The following is a 20,864-nucleotide window of genomic DNA, read 5'->3' as shown; positions in this document are numbered from 1 at the left end:
GGTCTGGGCCGTGGTCTAAGCTAGTGCAGAACAAGATGACTTATTAGACATGAGCAACAAGCACATAAAGCCTAAATCCTCTTCAGTATCTCTCTAGCTTTAGGACTATGTGCGCTACATGTAGGTCCAGAGATGTTTTTAGAGGTCATTCGCTAAACATGATTGCATGTACAAATCTTAAAACTAAACATAACATAGGCCTATGGAATTGTGTAGGTTAGGCTATAATGGTAATACTATAGGACTAAATATAATAACACTTTTTTTATAAAACATAGGCCTACATAAATAACATAAAAGCTTTTTCACTACTGCACACACAAATGTATAAGTTCCATGATGCCTACATAAGACTAGGCTACAGAAATATGGGCCCCTTTTTCAATACACACCCCATCTAGCCTACACCCCTTGTTTTCAGCTGGAGTGAACATGCCCATAACAGTCACCCGGAAGCATGCACAATTCCCAAAGATGGCGGAGCAATGTCCAATGGCGATAGCTATGCGCCTAAGAAATCAACTACAGACTGTTTACAAGCTTGATCCACTAAGGAATGAGGTATGAAACTGGAGCTTACGGTCCAACTCGCTGTTAAATTTTGGACAGAATAATTCGGTGACGTCGTGGTCTCATATAAATATGGGTCGAGTCCGGAGCACTTGCACGCTTGGCCGAGTGGTACTGGCGGGATGGATAGCGGACTCGCATACGTTGTCTGCGCAGGCGTGAGTGTGGGTTGAATAACGGCGTTGTTGTGCCTCAGCACATCAGAGAAGGCTTTCGTAAATTTAACCCTTGAGCTGAAAGCAAGAAAAAATATTATATTGTTTGTGTTTTATCCAACAAAACAGATTTTAGACGGCTGGCGTTTGCCTTCGTAGCCTACTCTTTTTTGTGGGCAGCAGCAGTGGTGAAACAGTACACAAAGATCGTTTGTATGCGTGGGGTAGTAGTAGCGGGGTTTGTTTTTTTCAAGTAATAAGTCAGCCAAGAGTCGTATGTGAAAGCCAAATAATCAAACCTCTTTCAATCAAATTGAACGTGGTAGCTCTGTTCAGATACAGCTGAAAATGTAAGCTGTAATGATAAGGCGCTAAGTGAATTGAACTTGAGTTTGCCAAGCAAGTGAAAGAATACTCACTCAGCTGCTGATTGCACCTGTCTCACTTCTTGACATGCCTCGCAAATTGGAAGTTTACGGAGCCCCCTAAGGGTCATTGTGATGAATTATTTTTGTTTGCTGTGTTATTTTTGCGCTCTCTCCAAATACTTTGCATATTTGCATGCAAGGATTGTCAGGTCCCAAATAAAATGCAAACGTAGCTTAGGAAAACAATCACCACCATGACACTGGGCTCTAAATCAGATTTGTCTAGCTTAATGTCTTCTTCAATAGACTGAATTGATTCTCAGTTACAGTAATACATGTAGCCAATAGCTTACAGAGCCTCTGTAATAGCTTTTATGTTTTATGCTTTTATAGTAGGCTATTAGTGTAAAATGCTAGTGAAGGAAATTGCCCAGAGTTACTAATTGCCTGCATCACTAACATAGTCTGGGTTTTGCAGATTCTTGTTTTCTGGCCTTTTTTATGAAATGTAAGTCATGTGAATATGAAATCGAATGATATTCCATGTTTTTACAGGAAGAAGTGAAATTGAAAATCAAAGACCTCAACGAGCATATTGTATGCTACCTGTGCGCTGGCTACTTCATAGATGCTACAACAATTACAGAGTGCCTACATACCTGTAAGTATTTTGAGAATTTACACCAGCTCCATTTTAGGGATGGAGAAATATTTCCTTAAATAAGTCCAATAAATTAGCATACACTGCTCAAAAAAATTAAGGGAACAAAAAAATTAAGGGAACAGTTTTCCACAATTGTTAAAACACATTTTTTGAAACCTTCCATCCTTTTCTCCATTTTCAATCTACATTTACAGAATGTCTGACAGTTCTTGCAAAATAAAACACTCGCCTCAAAAGTTTTACTTGTGCTCAGAACCAAACAGTGTCAGAGTACTGATCCAGTGTATGATTGAAGTGTTCCCTTAATTTTTTCGAGCAGTATAGTATCGTTAGCTGGAGTGTGATTCTCCCATGAACTTAAGTAAAAAAAAAAAATATGCAATGCATTTATTGGCCAGCCTATGCATATTCTTTTTGAGTTCATTTTTCTAGGTACATTCTAGAACACATGTGCAGGCATCCTTTGTCCTCACTCCTTGGTCTTGCAGCCTGCACCCCTGAAGTTGTTTGAAGTGTGACATCATGAAAGAATTCCTTCTTTTATATTGCTGCCAGAGGACAGGAGACCTTTGAGCAAGGAAACACAAGAGCATCCAATATGTGGACATTTTTAGTTTAGTTTTTAGTAATGTGTGTTTTGTCTATAGTTACAACGTGTCCTTTCGGAGATGCATACAGCAGAGGTTACACAGGTGCCATGACCTTGATGTACCTTGTAGGGCGGTGGTAGTGGTTAAGGAGCTAGGCTAGCGTGCAGTAGCCTGAAAGTTGTGTGTTCAATTCCCGGCTTCCACTGTTGTGCCCTTGAGCAAGGCACTTAACTCCAAGTTGCTCCGGGGACAATGTAATCCCTTGTAATATAGTTGACATATGTTTGTCTTTAGACAGCAGTGTCTGCTAAATGAATAAATGTAAATGTCTAACATGTGTTGTAGGTTATTACCTGAACAGGACAGCCTCAGACGTGGCCCGTTATAGCACCTTGGGTTTGGGAGGCAGTTGTGCTAGCATGTCTCAAGCATTGGGAGAGAGGTTTACTCACTCAGTGCCCAGTTACTGTATCCACTGGCTACTAATACACGCACACCCCTAGACCTCACTGCCATCCAAGTTATGGCACCAGTGTGATCTGCGTTGTTTTGACTGCAGGGTTGAGTGCCTGTTTGACTTACTGCAGCCCTCAGTCATACAAAAAAAAGTGTTTACATGCGAGTTGTAGAAGAGTTTACATGAGACATGCCAAAAATTTGGCGTCACTCTTGCTGAAAATCGGGAATAGTATTTTGAAAAGGTGTCAAATGTTTTTTGACATTAAAGGACTAAACTGACAGGTTCGCTTAATATGTTTGTGTGGGAATTCAAATTTGAAACATGGTCCGCATCCAGAAAAGCCTATTGATGATTACTGTTTAAGACTGCATTCAGTACTTTCGGTACACATCTGTATTGAACTTAACATCCTGTACCTAAACAAATCGGTACAAATATGTGTAACTTTACATCCCATAACATCAGAATCAAATATGTAAATACATTTTATTTTTAATAATCACATTTTACGTAATAATGAACCCTTTAAGATGTAGAAAGTATTAGCATAAGTTGTTAGAAAGTATGGAAGGATTTTTTTTCCATGAGGGTGTACTTTTCAGTAACCTCTCTGTACCATGTCTAAGGATTGACCACTGGAGGGCGCCAAAGAGTGTATAGCTGTTCAATTACAGTGAATTTGATGTAAACCTAAAGTTAGTTTCTAAATTAAAATAGGTAATTATTGAATATATTTTTCTAATACAATACTTATTAGATACTAATTAATACATATTTAGGAGAGCAGTGACTATCTCAGTGCCATTATTTTAGAAAGCACAAATTGAGAGAGGGAGAGAGATTTGGTATATACAATGGTTTTCGCCTTACGAGTGCATATTCATGTTTTTTGTATGGTAGCGAAATACAGAACCCTGTTAGTTTCAAATATTCCTTGCACAAACACTGGGAAGATTTAGCTTTAGTTCAGTTATTCAGTTGGGCTTAATTCCTTCGTCTCTAAATGTTTAGTAGATCTTTTATATGCTATTTCTGTTTTATTACAGTTTGTAAAAGCTGTATTGTGAAATACCTTCAGACCAGCAAGTATTGTCCAATGTGCAACATCAAAATTCATGAAACACAGCCTTTGTTGAATCTAAAGTTGGACCGAGTAATGCAAGACATTGTCTACAAATTGGTTCCAGGATTGCAGGAAAGTGAGTACAGCCAAATTAGAGGTTGCCTGTGTATGCATGTAATGGTCCTTCACCGTAAGGTGAAAACATGATGTATCTAGTTTTAACTTGTAAGGTTAAGTTTAATTTCTGTGCATATTAGTTCATTGTTTTTCACATACAACTGGAGCATGCTGTCATCTTTGTCTACATAAATAAGTGTTATTTATGGCCTATTTAAACAGGTGAAGACCGAAGAATAAAGGACTTTTATCAGTCACGTGGCCTTGAAAGAGTTATACAACCCTGTGGAGATGGTAAGCTGTTGGATAAGGTGTAGTTGATGATGTTGTTGTCCACTCTGTTGGCTAATTGTTTGCTTTGTGTGTTGTAGACATATCCCCAGATCATGGACGATTACCGTACACTAGCTTTGATCATTCCAAAGCTCATTTCTACAGATATGATGAACAGGTTTCCTTATGTCTAGAGAGGCAAAGGTAAGAATTATGTCACACTTACCATAGTTGATTTCCTTCATTTATATCTTTGTTGCAGACTTGAAATATGAGTTATTTCACCCTATCTGCTATTGTTTCCAATGCTTGTGATATGGCTGAGGCGCTCACAGACTACTTGGGGTCATGTCGTAACCTGAGTTGACTCTGAGATGTGGGAAATCACTGTGTTTTTGGAGTGCTAGTTGCTGATGCCCGCATCAAGGGCTTGTGTTTTGACTGATTATGCTGTGGACCGTTGTTGCCATTTGTTGGTAGAGAACCCATCATGAGTGTGGAGCCGTCTGCAGGTGTTGTGGGCCTAATTCAACAAAACACAGAAGAAGGATGGTGCCCAGATGAAAACCACAGTGAAATGCTCTTGAAAGCTGTTGTGGCGATTGTTCCTCCTTTGGTTCTTTTCTCTGGGCTATTAAGCTGCTACCGTAGCTTGGCTTAGAGCCCGCATTAGTGGGGCATAAGCATTCTCTAGTGAAGCATACACCTTGCGCACGGAGGCTGCTGTGTTGGTGATTTTGTGTTTGCTGTTTTGGTTTGTTGTTGTTGTTGTATCCCACGTTATGTTATGAGTTAGCTGCTAGTTTTGCTTATGGCCTGCACCAATGGGACATAAGCACTTGCTAGTTTGTAGATGCTACATGTTATTTGTTCCTCCTTTGGTTCTTTCTTTGAACAACTGATAGATAGATAGATAGATAGATAGATAGATAGATAGATAGATACTTTATTGATCCCCAAGGGGAAATTAGTGTTGCTTAGAGCCCACATCAATGCGGCTCTGGCACTTGCTAGTGAAGCCTACTTGTTGCTTTGGTTTGTTGTTGCTATTGTCGTTGTAGTAGTATTCCATATCATGTTGTGTAATGTTAGGGCTTGACTGTTGATTGGCCACTGTGGTAAATCCCCTAGCACAGGGAAATGAACACGTCCCCTGTGTATATTTGAAATGACTTGTAAACTGGATTAAATTGTACACCTACACAGCTTTACCTTAGCATGCCACTTTTAACTTCTCCTGTTGGCTTGGTGTTAGTTATAGCCTTGGGCATACTGCAGCTGAATGCCTATGACTGTTCAAACTAATATTTACAATTCTTAAAACCCGTTTCTTGTTAAATATTGTGTTATTTGTTCCCATGCGTTTAGTGCCAAACAGGCAATATTGCATTTTTAGCTTTTTTTAAATTACGAAAATAGACACTCTAACACACCTTATGTGCGATTTTGGGAACTCTATGATGAATAGAACTGAAATAGATGACGATCGAAATCTGAACATTATATCTGAACATTTTGTCTTAAAACTCGGCTTTTGATGGTTGCCGCTTTGGGTCGAATCAGTGACGCATGCATGTCAAGTCAAAATCAGGCCATCTTCATGGGTTTATCACTAGGTGGCAGTCTCGCCAGGTCTCGCTAGGTCACTTCCCGGAAACTTTACAGGCAACACGTCATATTTCATGAAAGACGCTATATCTCCATTTCTAGAAAACAAACAGGGATTTTGATGAAAACTAGCCACTGTTTAGCTTGGGAGTTTTGAGAGCTTAAAGTCTCAACGAGCCATAGTATGTGTCCATAGCTATAACATAGAATACGCTGTGGCTCTACAAAAATCATCAACAATGATCTAGATTGCTGGCACTCTGGGCCAAAGCTTCCGAAAACAGCGCGGCATTCGAAGTGTTAATATTGACGTGTCGACATTAAACTCGACATTTTGAGAATACAATTGACTTTAATCTCGACATTTCATCTTGACATGTCCATCAGAACTAGTTTGGAGAGAGACCGCTCCAAAGTAGGCTAGGGTAGGCTACAACCGGGATGATTGAAAAGGAGGTCGAATTAAACATTCCAGTTTTCTTAGTGTAGACAGAGGTCATTTGCACAAAACACATATATAAACATACATACAACACGAATATATTAACCTCCGTTGCTCAGTCAAATACTTTCCTGTTACTCTGTTTATCTCTGTTTAGTAAACTCTGTTTATCACAGAGTTACAGGCGATAAATTTGATTGTCAAAAGTAAACTTCAATAGCGGTTTATGTATTTATTTCATCTAAAGGTTCAACTTCATGCTTATTCAGTAGCTTAGACTATTAAGTGCTCTCCCAATCCCAGACTTTCACATTGCATGTTTGTTTGTAATGAATACAAAACAGCCTTAGCTATTGCTGAATGTCTATGGAGGGACCAATGAAGCTGTCGTCCCGACCAGGCAACCCCATGTATTCTAAGTAAATGCACACATATCTGTGTTTATACTATATTTTATGCGGGTGAGACATGGAAAAGCAGTTTTATAAAGATTCATTTTGCCATGTTAACCAATGGAGACTGACGGCCTGTGGGTCACGAAGAGCACTTATTTGGATGTGCGGTGGTGGCCTTACCCACATAAAAACAGAGTGAAATAACATTTTGTACTATAAAAACATTATATACTGTAATTGGAAACATGTATTATCCTGTTCTAGCTATATAAATAGCATAGTGCATGGTTCCATAACCGCAAGATGTAGCCTACGCGCTTCACGATGACGGCAATGAATTGTTAACAGAGAGTAGGGCTACCATTCATGATTGTCAAATATTGAAGTTGTAGGAAGTGTACATAGCTTAAACTATATTTCGAGTTTAATGTCGACACGTCGAGATTAATGTCGACATGACATTTTAACTTTATTCTCAAAATTTGGAGTTTAATGTCGACTTTAATCTCGTCATGGCAAAAATATTTTTTTTTCAGGTGTGGCCCTAATACTCGTAGTTGACTGTTAATATGTATGTCTGTAAGGAAGGAAAGACATTAGGCTACATCTTTTAAAGTATAGGCTGTTGTTGATGATGAGTGCAGGTCTAACAGTAGAGATACACAGTAATGTTAAACAAAGCAACATCACCGTTTACAATTTCATTTAATTGGACAGTTATCAACTTTTAAGTTTTTTGGTGTACTTAACTGTTTTTATGACGAGGCATTTATGTTCCTTTCCTGACTAATGTTTCCCCAATTGGTTTAACATGACTTTCCTTTACATCAAGTTCTATATAGCCTAGGTCTTTGCTTGCTGACAAAAAAAATAAACTGTTTGGGAGACAGCCGATGTCCTCACAAGGTCCACTTTAAAAGAGTAGAGTGATTGCATTATCCACTGTATTGCCTAGCTCTGGATCTACAGGACTCTCATGGAAGGACACCAGTCTAGTTGTGTCCATTTGTTAAATGGTTAATTTCCCAATGTTGTGTTTACCCTCTGTATGTGTTTTTCATGACTTTTTGGTGATATTTTTTGTGAATAAATATACATTTCCTGTGTCTCTAGTGTTAGTAATACATGAGATGACATGAAGTTTCATCATCCTGAAAAACGTCCTGTTATGTTTTTAGTTCTTATTGTCACCTATGTCCTGTCGAGAACATTTTGGACACCATAAAATATTGCAGTTCACTGATCAAGTTATTCCTTCTCTTCACAGTTCGTCATATTCGTCATCAAAGGATAAAAGCAAATTAACCTTACAGGTAAGGCACCTGCGACAGTACTGTACTTATGCCCTGCAGGAAATTAATGTCCATGTCTACCTGTGAGCATTTCCTTGATCAGTTCATTTTCCCGTGTTTGTTCATGTTTGTGTGTGTGTGTGTGTGTGTGTGTGTGGTGAATATGGTTCCACTGTTCTTTGCAGCAGAAGTTTGTCCGGTGCTCAGTCAGAGCAGAGGTCAGACACCTGAGGAAAGTGTTGTGTCGTCGGCTCAATGTGGAAAAGCACCAGGTCTGTGTTCCGCCCCTTTTACTTATGACATCAGAGAACTCTGTTAAGTAAGATATATGTAGAGTAGAGGTAGAGTATTCATTGATATGTCAGTGAATACTCTAATTCAAAGGTGTTCACTATTCTAATGAAACACAAATGTATAGACATTAAATTGACTCTCAAAAGAACTCTAGCTGTATACTAAAAACGCTACATGTTTGCACACTGTCCTGGGCCCAGTTTCCCGATAACGACGGAGACACGCTCTTAAGAGGGTTTTCTACGATTCATCTTACGATCGTTCATTTGCTTTTTCCGACTGTATCCCAAACATGCTCGTAGCGTGAACACGCGTGCACTGCTCTTAAGATGCTCTTAAGGGGAGCTGTCCACGTTAATAGTTCTGAAATATCCTCTAATTTGATGGTGATGTCAGGTGACTGCACATCACAGCTATAGGCCTACCATTCAAACTTCGGATCTACACATTAATTCACATCAATACGAAAATAGAAACACTTTGACTTCTGCATGTAAGCATCCCAAGTAGGCTAGGTTATATACCACACACAGACATAAATAATTGTAATTATTTAAGATTAGATTGTTGCACCATGCAATAATTTTTCGCGGTGTCACTTAAGAACACGTTTGAAGATAAGAAAGAAGTCGAGTAAGAAAGTGAGGAAATGTGTAGGCTTAGATTTTGATGCAGTACAGAATAAACCACATGTTCCTTTCTCTGCTTTTACCTCATAGGCCTAATAAATTATAGCCTTCACTTAGCAAAGATAATGGCAAACTATTCTGGCAACGTCTCGTTTCATAACTGGATTGCATTTTTGTCCGCTTTTCATCACATTATTATGACCATTAAATGTAGGCTATACTATTTTGCACGCTAAAATCTGATTCATCAGGTAAACACAATAAAGAATAGGAACGTAAATTGGATTATGTATTCTAAGTTGTAATTCCTCTGTATGTCCTGTTGGTGACCTCAGTGAGAAGTACTGTTAAGATGCTCTTAGCCAGTAACGAGAACTGTGGAGCACTCGTAGATCTACGAGTGTTTTCACAACGTTCTTAAGCTACGATGGTTTCGGGAAACAGTCGGCAAATCTTAAGACGTTCGTAAGAGGGACTTTACGACGCTCTTAGGCTTAAGATGCTATCGGGAAATTGGGCCCTGGCTCTTTAAATTGGAAACAGACCGGCCCATACATTACATTACATTTAGCAGACACTTCTTGACCAAAGTGACTTACATATGTCAGCTATATTACAAGGTATCACATTGTCCCCGGAGCAACTTGGGGTTAAGTGCCTTGCTCAAGGGCACAACGGTGGAAGCCGGGAATTGAACCGACAACTTTCAGGCTACTGCACGCTAGCCCAGCTCCTTAACCACTACACTACCACCGCCACCACACACCATACACTATTCCATTCTTACTCAGGATATCAGTGTGTTGTTTTACATAACACATTTGGGTACTCTTTTCGGATATTTAACTCCGTTATGAAATCAGGGCTTGCTCTCACTCTTACTGAAGACATCATTTTATACTTTTACATAATTTTTAATATGTCAGTGCTTGCTATTATTCTTACATCAGCGCATTCTCTGTGGTGATGTGATATTTGACACAGATTCAGCTTGGTTCTCTCAAGTGCTTGAAATGCGCTGCAGTGTTGGCACCCTTCCTGAAAACTGAAAGTGTTTGTTGTTTGAGGTTTCCATGCTTAGCCGCCCTCCTAACCCCTCCACCCCCCAACCCTCTGCGTGGTCTTTGTTGTGCTGTAGGTCCAGATGTTACTCAATAATGAGTCCCTTCCGGATCACATGACCATGAAACGGCTGTGGCTCTCCTACTGGTTTGGCAAGGTACTGTGGACTCATGTCGTGCCCAGTGATTTCATACCTCATTCCTTCACTCTTTTCAGTTCAACATCTCCGCATTGGAAAGTCATTTAGCAACAGAACCACACTGTAGCGTGGAGCCTAACTTAGAGCTTAGTAAGATAATGAGTAGGTCCGTAAGTTTATGTGCACGCATAACGACGGGCTGTCACTTGGTCTCACAGCAGGCGTATGCGTTAGTGCAGGGGTCTCAAACTCCGGCCCGCGCCTGGACCAATTCCGGTCCCGCGACCTAATGTCAAAATAATAATGTAATCCGGTATTTCTAATTGCGAAAAAACAACAACACTGATTAAAATAGACCATAGATCCAAGTAGGGTGACATCCCATTTGTACTCTAATCCACTAGTTGCTAGACATCCAAAGCTTCGATAAGCCCAAATTCGCTGCACAAAGTTTCAGGAAATACTTTTACATGCGAGAAACACAACGACGTGCATTTGTTTGTACTGACGCGGAAGCGACGAGGGCCATAGTTTTGCACAAATTGAAGCAGAAATAGGCCTACACCAATTGTTGAAAAAATGTTCACACGTGATGAAGTCTTGGGTAGGTTATGTTATTCATCTATTCTGATTCTGAAGGAGAATATGCCTTTGGAGATTATGATCGATCGTCTATTGACAGTAGTCACGGTGCATCTGTAAATGGAGGTGCGTCTTTGCGTGTATACGACGGTGTCCACTAAGCATACATGCTTATTTCGACCCTCTGCCCAACATAGCTGGAGGTGGTAGTGGTAATCGTGATGATAGTGTCCGTAATGGACGTGGTACAAACAGCAGGGGTAGTAAAAATAGGGCTCTGAAGAACTAGTCACCCACGATAGGAACTGATTTGACCAGGCTGCTTTATTGTAGGCCTATAATAACGGTTTGTGGTTATAGGCTAGTAATAGTTTACTATTGTTGGTTTACATGACAAAAAAAGAAAGTAAACCTGCTCCAATATGTTCATGTAACATCCAGTATTTACTGAAAGGTGCATAATTTGAGGTGCTTACCATCCAGTGACAAATTAGATGGGTAAACATACCCCCTTCATCAACTTTTGTTTATACTTAAAGATTTTTACATTTACAGTTGGACTTTCTCTGATCACTTTCAAGCCTTTTGACTTTTTGACGTCAAAATCCAATGGTGTTGTTTTCTTAACCCTGGCGCCTAAAGTTTGCCAGGTTTAAATATGTTATGAGAGGAAAATATTTTTATTTGGTGTGAAACACACACATACCTATTTTTATGCTTTTTGTTTGTTTTTACCATTTGTATTAATATTTATTTTATCATTATTTTATTTATAATCTAAGGTTGTTAGCACAGGTGTCTAAAAAGAGATAAAAAGACTTGCACTTTCTGTTTGCAGTTTTGTGTAGTATTTAAAAAAAAAAACATAGCATTTTCAAAAAGCCTTTTTTTTGGTATTATTCTTTAACACTGACGTGGCCCTCCAATCAGATGACGTTGGCAGAAGTGGCCCCCAGCTCATTTGAGTTTGAGACCCCTGCGTTAGTGTGTATGTGTTGCTCTTGAGGGATTTCAGAAGATGCCATTCTGAATGGGATTTCTAGCAACAACTAAACAGTCAAACTTTGGAAATTCAATGAGATGTTATTGATTCTTAAAAAAAGGGATGAAGGTGATGACGACAACTTTAAAATATGAATCTTCTTATTGTCTGTGTTTAAGGCTCAACCCTTGGTTCTCCACTACAACATCAAGGACAAACGCACAAGATAGAAGTTTTGTAATGGTTTCAACAAATGTAAACATTTTTTTGTATTTTACATATTCTATTTGATATTTTTGTGTGCTGACGTTTTTTATTTGATTGTTTTGTACTTTTGGAAATAAATTCAAATGTTTGAACTTTGCATGTTATGAGTGAATTGATCAAGATAACTGAAATCCACATCCAGTGACCGAACGTTTCTGTTTGGAGTTAAAATAGCATGCACAAATATCAATGCACTGACTCTTTCTAACACTAGAGGGCCGTGTTTCCATTCGTGTGAAGAAGTCTGTCTATGTGAAATTGCAAGGCTGTGTGAGTCTTACATTTGTTAGGCTATCTGTAAATTGCAACTATGTTTTTTTAGGCTACATTTATTTATTTAATAATCACTTTGAGAAAAGTTTTAAATTGAGTTTTAGATACATCCACAAATCGTACCATAACAGAACATAGCCCTAAGTAAAATAATTTAATATCATTTTCAGGTTATTTTTATTTCCAGGATTGGCTGGAGTAGGTCTAATGGTGAACAAATGAAATGGTTAATGCGACACATTTTTATGCAGTCTTTATGCATGACTTCGAATTTTAACACTAGGCTATCTGACTAAATTATAAACGCAAAATTGCCGAGGTAGTCAAGCTTTGCATAAGTGTGTCAAACTGGTTAATTGGGGCAATATAGGCTAGGCTACGGAGGACGTATTGATGTTTCCCTTGCATTTTACCCCACACATATATATATATATATATATATATATATATATATATAAAATCAAATACCACCATTAAACTACCCTCTGAATGGTAACTCAAAATTGGTTACTCACCAATTTTCCTGAATTAAAAAAAAAATACAATTCGTGTAATTCAACAAAACAGGATTTAATCGGTGAATTATCATCGGTCATCATTATATTGTTGAGCGATTGGGCATCTGTTTATAGACTAGGCTATTAAAATAGTCTAAAATTACAAAATTCCATTTGTGTGGCATAGACTGTGTAGCCTATGTGTTCCCTATACAAACGACACGCAATTGAGCAATTTATCACATAACATTGTCTTAAACCATGCCACTACAATCAGTTATTTAAACGTTTATACCACGACTTATATATGTTTCTGTGTAACCTGGACTAGTAGCCTATGTTGTGATATTAGGCTACTTGAGCGCTCTGTAGGCGCTAGGTAGTGCCTTGATGCTGCAGGGGGAAAAAAATAAGCCGATGTGGTAAATTAAAATGTGCCCTGGAACTGACACACGTTGAGTTTTTGAGAATACTGTGACGTGAATCAACATTAGCCTATAGGTTACACTGGTACACCTGTAGGCTTTAACAAATGCTCTTCATAATTAGGCAACCTTGACATCTTTCTTTATATAGCCTAATAATAATAATGTATTATTATTAGTAGTAGTAGTAGTAGTAGTATATGTATGATTTTATTATTATTATTATTAGTAGTAGTAGTAGTATTGTTGTTATTATTATTATTATTATTATTATTATTATTATTATTGTATTAATAATAATACAACTACTTATTACACTTCTTATTACACTAATAACTCGCCTAATAATTCGCTGCGTGAAACCATTCATATCACGTTGTGTTGTTGTCGCCCCCCTCTCCTTTTGAAAGGAAAGTAAGTATAACTCTTGTAAGTATAATTATCCCCTTAAAGTGCCAAAAGGTGTTTTCTATTTTTTGGTTTATCATCTAAATAAAATAAATACTTGGCTAATGGTAACTCTCAAGAGTTATTCTGCAATGGGTTAAGGTCAACAGAAAAGTTCAGATCGACCTGTTCCAAGTCGTCTTCTTTTACACATAGGGAACATGTGTTGTGCTGTGTTAGTCCACTATTTAACCAGCAGTTGGGTTACATTTGGGTTGTTTTTAACCCAACATTTTTTGAGTGTAGGGAACATATAGCCTAGGCATAAGGCTATATGATCTTCAAAAACGTTTTTTTTTCCCCAAGAAGATGGATTAAACCACGTCTTTCAGACAGATCATTTAATAATTGAGTCATACTTTGATGTACCACTCTTGGAGAAGGTAATTTATGACAAAATAAACTCATCTCATACTCCTCGAGGCCTGCTGCCTAAGCGAAACATGGACTGTCTCTCACACCACACTAAATGGGGGCCTCCACATCCAGTTCTGACATCAAGCAGTTTCGGAGGCTTGTTTATGGTTCTTGAAATTATGAAGACTTTTTTTCCATTAGCGACATCACACATTCTGCCAACATTAGGCCTACATGCTACTGGTCGAAACTGCTGGATGTCTAAGAAATAACTCAGCCTTTTCACCCTGTTGTTGGTGTCAAATACATTTGGCGCTCGGGTGTAAAATCTGTAATTTAGAACATAATTTTAGCAGACTTGCAAGCAAATGCATGAACTGAAATTCTATTTTCACGAAATGAAACATATTGCATGGACGCACGGTACTTTCATTGGATAGACAGCTCAATTGTGAGAGCATTAGGGGTTGTTAAACAGTTAGGCCACACGTGATAGTGACATCGAGGTGTTGGACTGAGTACTGCAACAACTGGGGGAGCGACTTGTTCGGTGTGAACAGTGAGAAAGATGTGGCAAGTTTTGTTTAACCCTCTCCACAATGTGCTCGTAAAAATCTACTTGACTTTTCAACCCCGACTATTCCAGTCGATTAGGCCGATTGTGCGCGCAGGCGGTCTGCCCTCTTCTTGGCCGTATAGACGCTTCCTTGATCTCGTTACACGTATTACAAATGGGCTCAAAATATATTCAGCAGACGACCGAGGCATGGATAAGGACGCGGGAGAGAAAGACAACATCCCTCCCATTCCTGCTGCCCCCCATTGAGATTTATTCATTAGGAACCCCATGCTAATCAATTGCTATTCATGGGCGTTTTTTAACACATGCATTTAAAGGGGCACAGATGCGTGCCATTATTTCGCCAGGCCAAAAGAAGCTGTTTTTGTACGGCAAGGCGGGTTAACCTAATCAATCATGTTGACTAGTTTATGTTAAGGAAATTCATAAACCATATGGTACGAGGATGCTGGCAATCTTTTTGTTGCCAGCCTTAGGCCCTAACCTTATTGTGACAATTGTTTCTTTTTTTTTCTCCGAGGGGGAGTGACCGGGAGGGAGTTGGAGAGTACCATTTGCCCCAATTGTCCCTAATTGGTCCTCGGCCACTTAACGCAGAGAATGTGTTAACAAGTCTGAAAGGGAAAACGAGTTAAATGGTATGAGAACTGTTTTTCCCTTTCAATGGGCACGTTTTACCTTCAAAGGCAACAATGCATCTCTTGCTAAAGTCACTTGTGCTGACACAGAGTCTACAGGAGGACTGTAGGCCCAACGCTCCTCTGGCTATAGTGAAACCACCTGGAAAATTGGTTCATTCATTATGACTATTTTTGTACTGAAAATGAATAGTCTAGAGATCAAACCGATAAGATGTGCAGACGTATTGGACACAGTCATTTATATCACGCCAAGAAACGTCGTGAAATATCATATACCCTTTATTTACATAAATGATGATTAAATAGAACGTTACAATAACTTTAGCGCATATGCATTGTAATTGAATTTATACACAAGCTCATCATGAAAAAACTTGAAGACATGTTTTACAGATTTTATTTGTTTTACCTGTATTATTGACTACCCTGAATTTCGGGTCATATAATTTAAGGATTCTGTAATTTCAAGTTTGGAATTTTGTTGATGAATATTTCCATGGTTGATCCAAAAATGTCTTATTTTGGGATCTCTCATGTCTTTGTCAACCGTATAAATATATAAATTTATCAACGAAATTTTGGGTTGAAAATTACATTTGGCAGATATGTTTCTTTAGCAGCTATAACATAATGCTTGAATGGTATAAGGAAACAATTGCACAACTTTCCCCCCGAATCATATAGCGAAATAAACTTAAAATGTACATACACATGTTGCAGTCTTGATCCTGTACCATAACCACTAAGTATCTTTCACATCCTATCGAAAGAAATGTATTCCTCAAATAATGTCTTCAAGGTGAAAGTTCAACATCCTTGTAGCTTTTACCATCCTTTTAATAAATTATGAAGCACAGAGAGAAAATTCCCTTTCGTTTTTCAAGTTCTCCGGTGGAGTAAACGTCCGTGCAAAAGTTGTGAAGAAAAAGGCTCTTGCTTAAAATTCGGCCAAACTCAATCGTCCACCTCGATTTCTTCATCCTCTTCTGAGAATTCGTCCGTAGTTTGGCCTCTGGATGAAGACGGGGACTGAGGAAAGGCTCGGTGGCCTTGCGAAGACGGGGAAATGCTGGGCGAGATGGCCCCAGAACTACTCTGGGGATCGTCAATGTCATCCATGTTCACCAGTTTCTGCAGAGTTTGCGGAGGGATTTTCTTTAAGGACTCCACGTCTGCCTTCATCTCTTCCAAGTCCCGTTTGAGCTTCGCTCGTCTATTCTGAAACCAGGTGATGACCTGTGCGTTGGTCAGGCCCAGTTGCTGAGCTATCTGGTCTCTATCGGCTGGTGACAAGTATTTCTGGTACAAAAAGCGCTTCTCCAGTTCGTAGATTTGGTGGTTGGTGAAAGCGGTGCGAGATTTCCGTCTCTTTTTGGAAGCCTGTCGTTGTCCAAAGGCGTTCAGATGCTCTCGACCTAAACAAAGACATACACACAGGAACATATGAGTTCATGTGAAAAAATAAGGACAAGGCGAGCTAACTGGCACCCAAACAACGCAGGAAGAACCAAAATCCATGCACATTCAATTCTGGCTATCAAGACAGGCTACAGGCCTCGAAGTTTGCATGCAGCTGCAAAACAGCTGTTAGACTTTCATGAGGACAGAAAAACATCACTGCAACACGATTATATTGGGTTAGATAGTAGGTCAGAGATCTTCAAACAACCATGTAGGCTACAGACGTTTCTTATAATATTTGTAATGTACCATAACAGGCCATGAACCTTTGTAGGTTATGGCTTGCCGCCTGCAAGCGCAGGGGCAATGACACATTGATGACAGCTTCACCATAATATGGTAGTAGAATTGTAAGCATATAACGTTTCTCAACATTCCTTATCAACATTAATTGAAAAGTAGAAATTCTTAAACAATTAATTTAAAAAGTAGGCCTAGCCTATGATGCCAGTTTTGGTTTATGTCATTATTAGGACATTCCACACCTAGCCGATACATTAATGTATAACGAGTTAAGGAATTCACACAATAACATTATTACAACATCAGTTTACAACAACATCACATACGATTGATAACTGTTGTAAATGAAACTATAGCATGATTAACATCAATTTATGTCGCACAAGTTGTGCTTCCTCATAAAATGTCTGATGTTTACAGTGTAGAGGCTACTTTAGCTCTAGTATACAGAACAAAATAGTTAAGAACCTTAATACACCGGGGGGCTTTCAACCACAATAAAGTGCAAAAGGTAGTGTAACATCAAGAAATATAACACTATTCATGCGTTAACGTAGAGATAATACTTCACCTTCTGCTGTTTGTATAAGGCTGACTTCCAGACCTTTAAATGTTTTGCTGGCTAGTTCCTCCAGAGCGCATAACGGGGAAGAGGGAGTGGTAATACCGTTCCTAGCTGCAGTCGAGCCGGTCACTTTCTCCAGGACTCGGGGTGGACATTGACTTGCTACGGATTTCTTCACAGACGGTTTGTTCAAAATATCCTCAATACTGAAGGGGGTGAGAGGTTTGTTCGAGTTTGCCGGAGGTGGGAGTTGGTCCAAAGGACCCCGTCTCCTCTCCTCGCCGCTGGACTGCAACACAGATCCTGCCTTCATGTCTTTACTAGAGGTCATCGCAGTCCCAGGAAAATTATTTTAGCAAATGTTAGGCTATAGCATTCAACTGTTCGAATAAACGGCTAATGGTATTGCCTTTATTCATAAAAAAAACTTATTTGCAGGTCTCTTCAGCTGAATTCTTCGATCTTCTTTTGCCTAAAATGTTTGTCTAGAATCACCATGCTTCAAACGTGGTCTGCGCTTTCACAGGCACACGGTTTGTATTCCCCTTAAGAAAGTCCAAGTTCTTCTGAGGAACTCCATGAAGATCTTAAGGACGTATATCGGTACTGGCCACTGGTCGATTCGCTGCGAGGAATAAGCTGTCTCAAGGAAACAAGAACGAGCAAGCAACTGCTAACGAGTTATTGTTGATTGGGCGAAGTTCAATTAGAGAAACACTACACTACTTACTGACCCGCTGCTCAGTCTTAAAGGGCCAGCCATCATAATTAATTGGTCGCGGCAATAGGAGGAGTTACCCAGCAGTGTTGCCGAAGTTTTAAGGGGGTGAGTTAGCTCGAAATGTTTTCGCATCCTCTGTCTCACTGCCACTTATGGAGACCACGTGTTCCACGTACAGCCCTCACTGAAAAGGGAGAGTTACTGCTCATAGCGCGAATATCAGTGGCATTCCCCTGGCTTAATTAGCGCAGATTACAAACGCCCAATAAGTGCCACTACAGATGGGGAGGTGATATGAGTGGGATCAGGCTAACAGCTCAAGTAGCATGTGAGGACAAAATAAGATCTCAAAAATCCAAACAACAGCAACATTTAAACGCCTGTTTTAATGAGCATGGACAAAGTCCGTCTGTTGGTATTTCTAGTGAGATGTTTTTATAAAGGACTGGGCAGTGGAGGCAGTTTAATATGACATATCTTTCTACATTATATTATTATTATTTTTTTATTATTATTATTATGTATTACTATGTTACTATGCTAGTCATTATAAGACTAGTCCATAGATTATTGAATCATTTAAACAACACATGTTGTCTTGATCTTGTTTTGATTGAAGCTGAAAATAATGCAGTATGAGTATAATCTGGGCTATTTGATCGATAGTAGTGGGCAGTAGAGAGAGGGCAACCTTGAACTGCAAACCGGACCGACTGGTGTGCATTGATTATAGTCCCATTCCTCCATATCGCTGCATTAAAGAGGCAGAGGCAGAAGCTGGATGTGATTAGTAGGCGTTCGAGAGATTACGGACCAGTTTTGAGCTATGCACAACAGTGCAGCGCCATAAAGTCTCATACAAGTAGCTACGTGGTAAATATGAAGTCATGACAATGTTTCGGTCTTCTTGCATCTGATGCGCCGGACGTTTGCAGGTATAGGCTGCCGAGTAGGAGCGCTGTGCCGGCGCGCAATTATCATGGTGCTGATTTCAGCACCTAGGTTGAAATGGATCACGCAAAATGTGATGATGGAGGTCGGAGAGACAGTAACGATCTTCACAAATAAATTAATAAGCAATAACAAAGAGAGAAAAAGAAAAAAAAAGAAATGATTGGAGTCAGTCAAGAGGCAAAGGTAAGAAAACACATTTAAGCGTTTCCTATTTCGTTCCTTTCGCAAAGAATCGATTAGTCACTTCAAACCCCTACGGGCACTACTGCAATATTTCAGTTGCCATAAATACATGCATGCAGAGTATAGAATTCATGTAGGCTAAATATTTGGAAATTGTCGAGGCTATAGGCTACTGTACCTGTATAGTGCATAATTAAACTTGTCACACAATAATACTACTAATAAAAAAAGCATTGATGTATTTTTCTGAATAACTTATGTATGCATTTTTATAGGTATTTATTTATATTCATTTTTTGTGTGTTACAAAACGCAGGAAGCTTAAGAAAACAATTATTGGATATTTTATTGCTAAAGTGCCTTGTACAGTCAAAATGTGTTATGTCTTTATATAAATTGTATTTCAAGATCAGATATAGGATGTTGCAGAAAAGAGTCGTGGTCTATGTGCTTTATTCGATCTCAGCACATGGTTTATGAATAATTTGGAAATATACAGAAGGCTACATCTCATTCGGATAGTTAAATAGCTCATGCTGAGCTATTTAGTCTACTTGATAGACTATAGATATTTGATTATGCTTTGAGTTTCCATAATTGATTTGACTTATAGACGCTCGTCAAGCAATATCATATGGACAGAGATCTCTTTGGAACATTGCATTGTCTACCATATGGTGACATTCGTGTAGGGACAACACCACACTAGGCTTCAGAGATGGCAATGTATCGTGCAGAAATCACCAAGAAAACACATATTATTGAACAAAGATGACATTTGTTTAAGGATGCTGTTGCCTAAAATACTAGACATGTGAACGAGGAAAATTGATGAAGAATATAAATGATGCAACTTTATATTGAGGGCAACTGGGTAGGCCTACGAAAGAATACGTTTGTCTGCCCTATAAATACAAGCTAATTGTGCCTGATAATCTTTTAAATAATATAAATAAATGATGCCATTCTTGTGAATAAATAGTCAGTGATAGTTTAAGACCGTGTGGCCCTTATGATAGGCTATGTTCTGCACTTTTGATGCTGTGTCATTTTTATAGGCTATGTCAATTTCTGTTTTAGTTTTATACCCCACGTATTTTCTGCGTCGTTTAACCTTTAGGCTGTGTAAACGACTTATAGTAGGCTACTATAAACAGGGGCACTGGCACAACCATACCCAGATGCTTGTACTGTTTTGATTGTCGCTTCACTTTACTCATGTCAAGGAGCAACAACATCTCATGCAGTTTTTTCTGCAGTTGCTTACAACCAATTAATAGCGCGATTATTAGCCATATTCAAGCAGTGTAAAATAGCCTAATATTTACAGGAAGTGGACTTTGAAATAAATGGATAATCAAAATTGAACACGATCAATTGTTGTCGGTATTCAAGCAAAGAGATGTTTATGATAGTGAATAACTACGCTATCATTACCTAATACAACATCGAGCCATGCGAATGATGTGCTCTAAGCGCCAACAATAGTATTTCACACGGTTCCCTCGAGAGAGCGGGACAGTCACCGAGGCATGCCTCCACGGAATAGACACGGAGTTAGATTT

General features: G+C 39.0%; 2 protein-coding genes across 3 annotated transcripts; one reads left to right on the top strand and one right to left on the bottom strand.

Annotated features, from left to right (window-relative positions):
• Positions 1 to 250: 250 nt before the first annotated feature.
• On the top strand, positions 251 to 12,049 carry pcgf1 (polycomb group ring finger 1). 2 transcript variants are annotated; one of them, XM_042061199.1, is made up of 9 exons: positions 251 to 561; positions 1,649 to 1,754; positions 3,854 to 4,006; positions 4,210 to 4,281; positions 4,359 to 4,464; positions 7,973 to 8,018; positions 8,186 to 8,269; positions 10,059 to 10,139; positions 11,865 to 12,049. In XM_042061199.1, exons 1-9 carry the CDS (start codon positions 433 to 435, stop codon positions 11,913 to 11,915), a joined length of 828 nt encoding a protein of 275 aa, XP_041917133.1. In that variant the 5' UTR covers positions 251 to 432; the 3' UTR covers positions 11,916 to 12,049. The 2 variants fall into 2 exon arrangements, with proteins under 2 accessions (XP_041917133.1, XP_041917132.1); XM_042061198.1 differs by having other exon boundaries at positions 252 to 561; positions 8,183 to 8,269.
• Positions 12,050 to 15,493: 3,444 nt separating this feature from the next.
• On the bottom strand, positions 15,494 to 18,136 carry lbx2 (ladybird homeobox 2). The gene is made up of 2 exons (XM_042061200.1): positions 17,448 to 18,136; positions 15,494 to 16,587 (listed from the first exon to the last, which is right to left on the bottom strand). Exons 1-2 carry the CDS (start codon positions 17,770 to 17,772, stop codon positions 16,127 to 16,129), a joined length of 786 nt encoding a protein of 261 aa, XP_041917134.1. The 5' UTR covers positions 17,773 to 18,136; the 3' UTR covers positions 15,494 to 16,126.
• Positions 18,137 to 20,864: the final 2,728 nt, after the last annotated feature.

This window comes from Alosa sapidissima, chromosome 14, assembly GCF_018492685.1.
Source record: "Alosa sapidissima isolate fAloSap1 chromosome 14, fAloSap1.pri, whole genome shotgun sequence".
Lineage (NCBI taxonomy): Eukaryota > Metazoa > Chordata > Actinopteri > Clupeiformes > Clupeidae > Alosa > Alosa sapidissima.
This window is presented reverse-complemented; position numbering and strand designations above follow the sequence as displayed.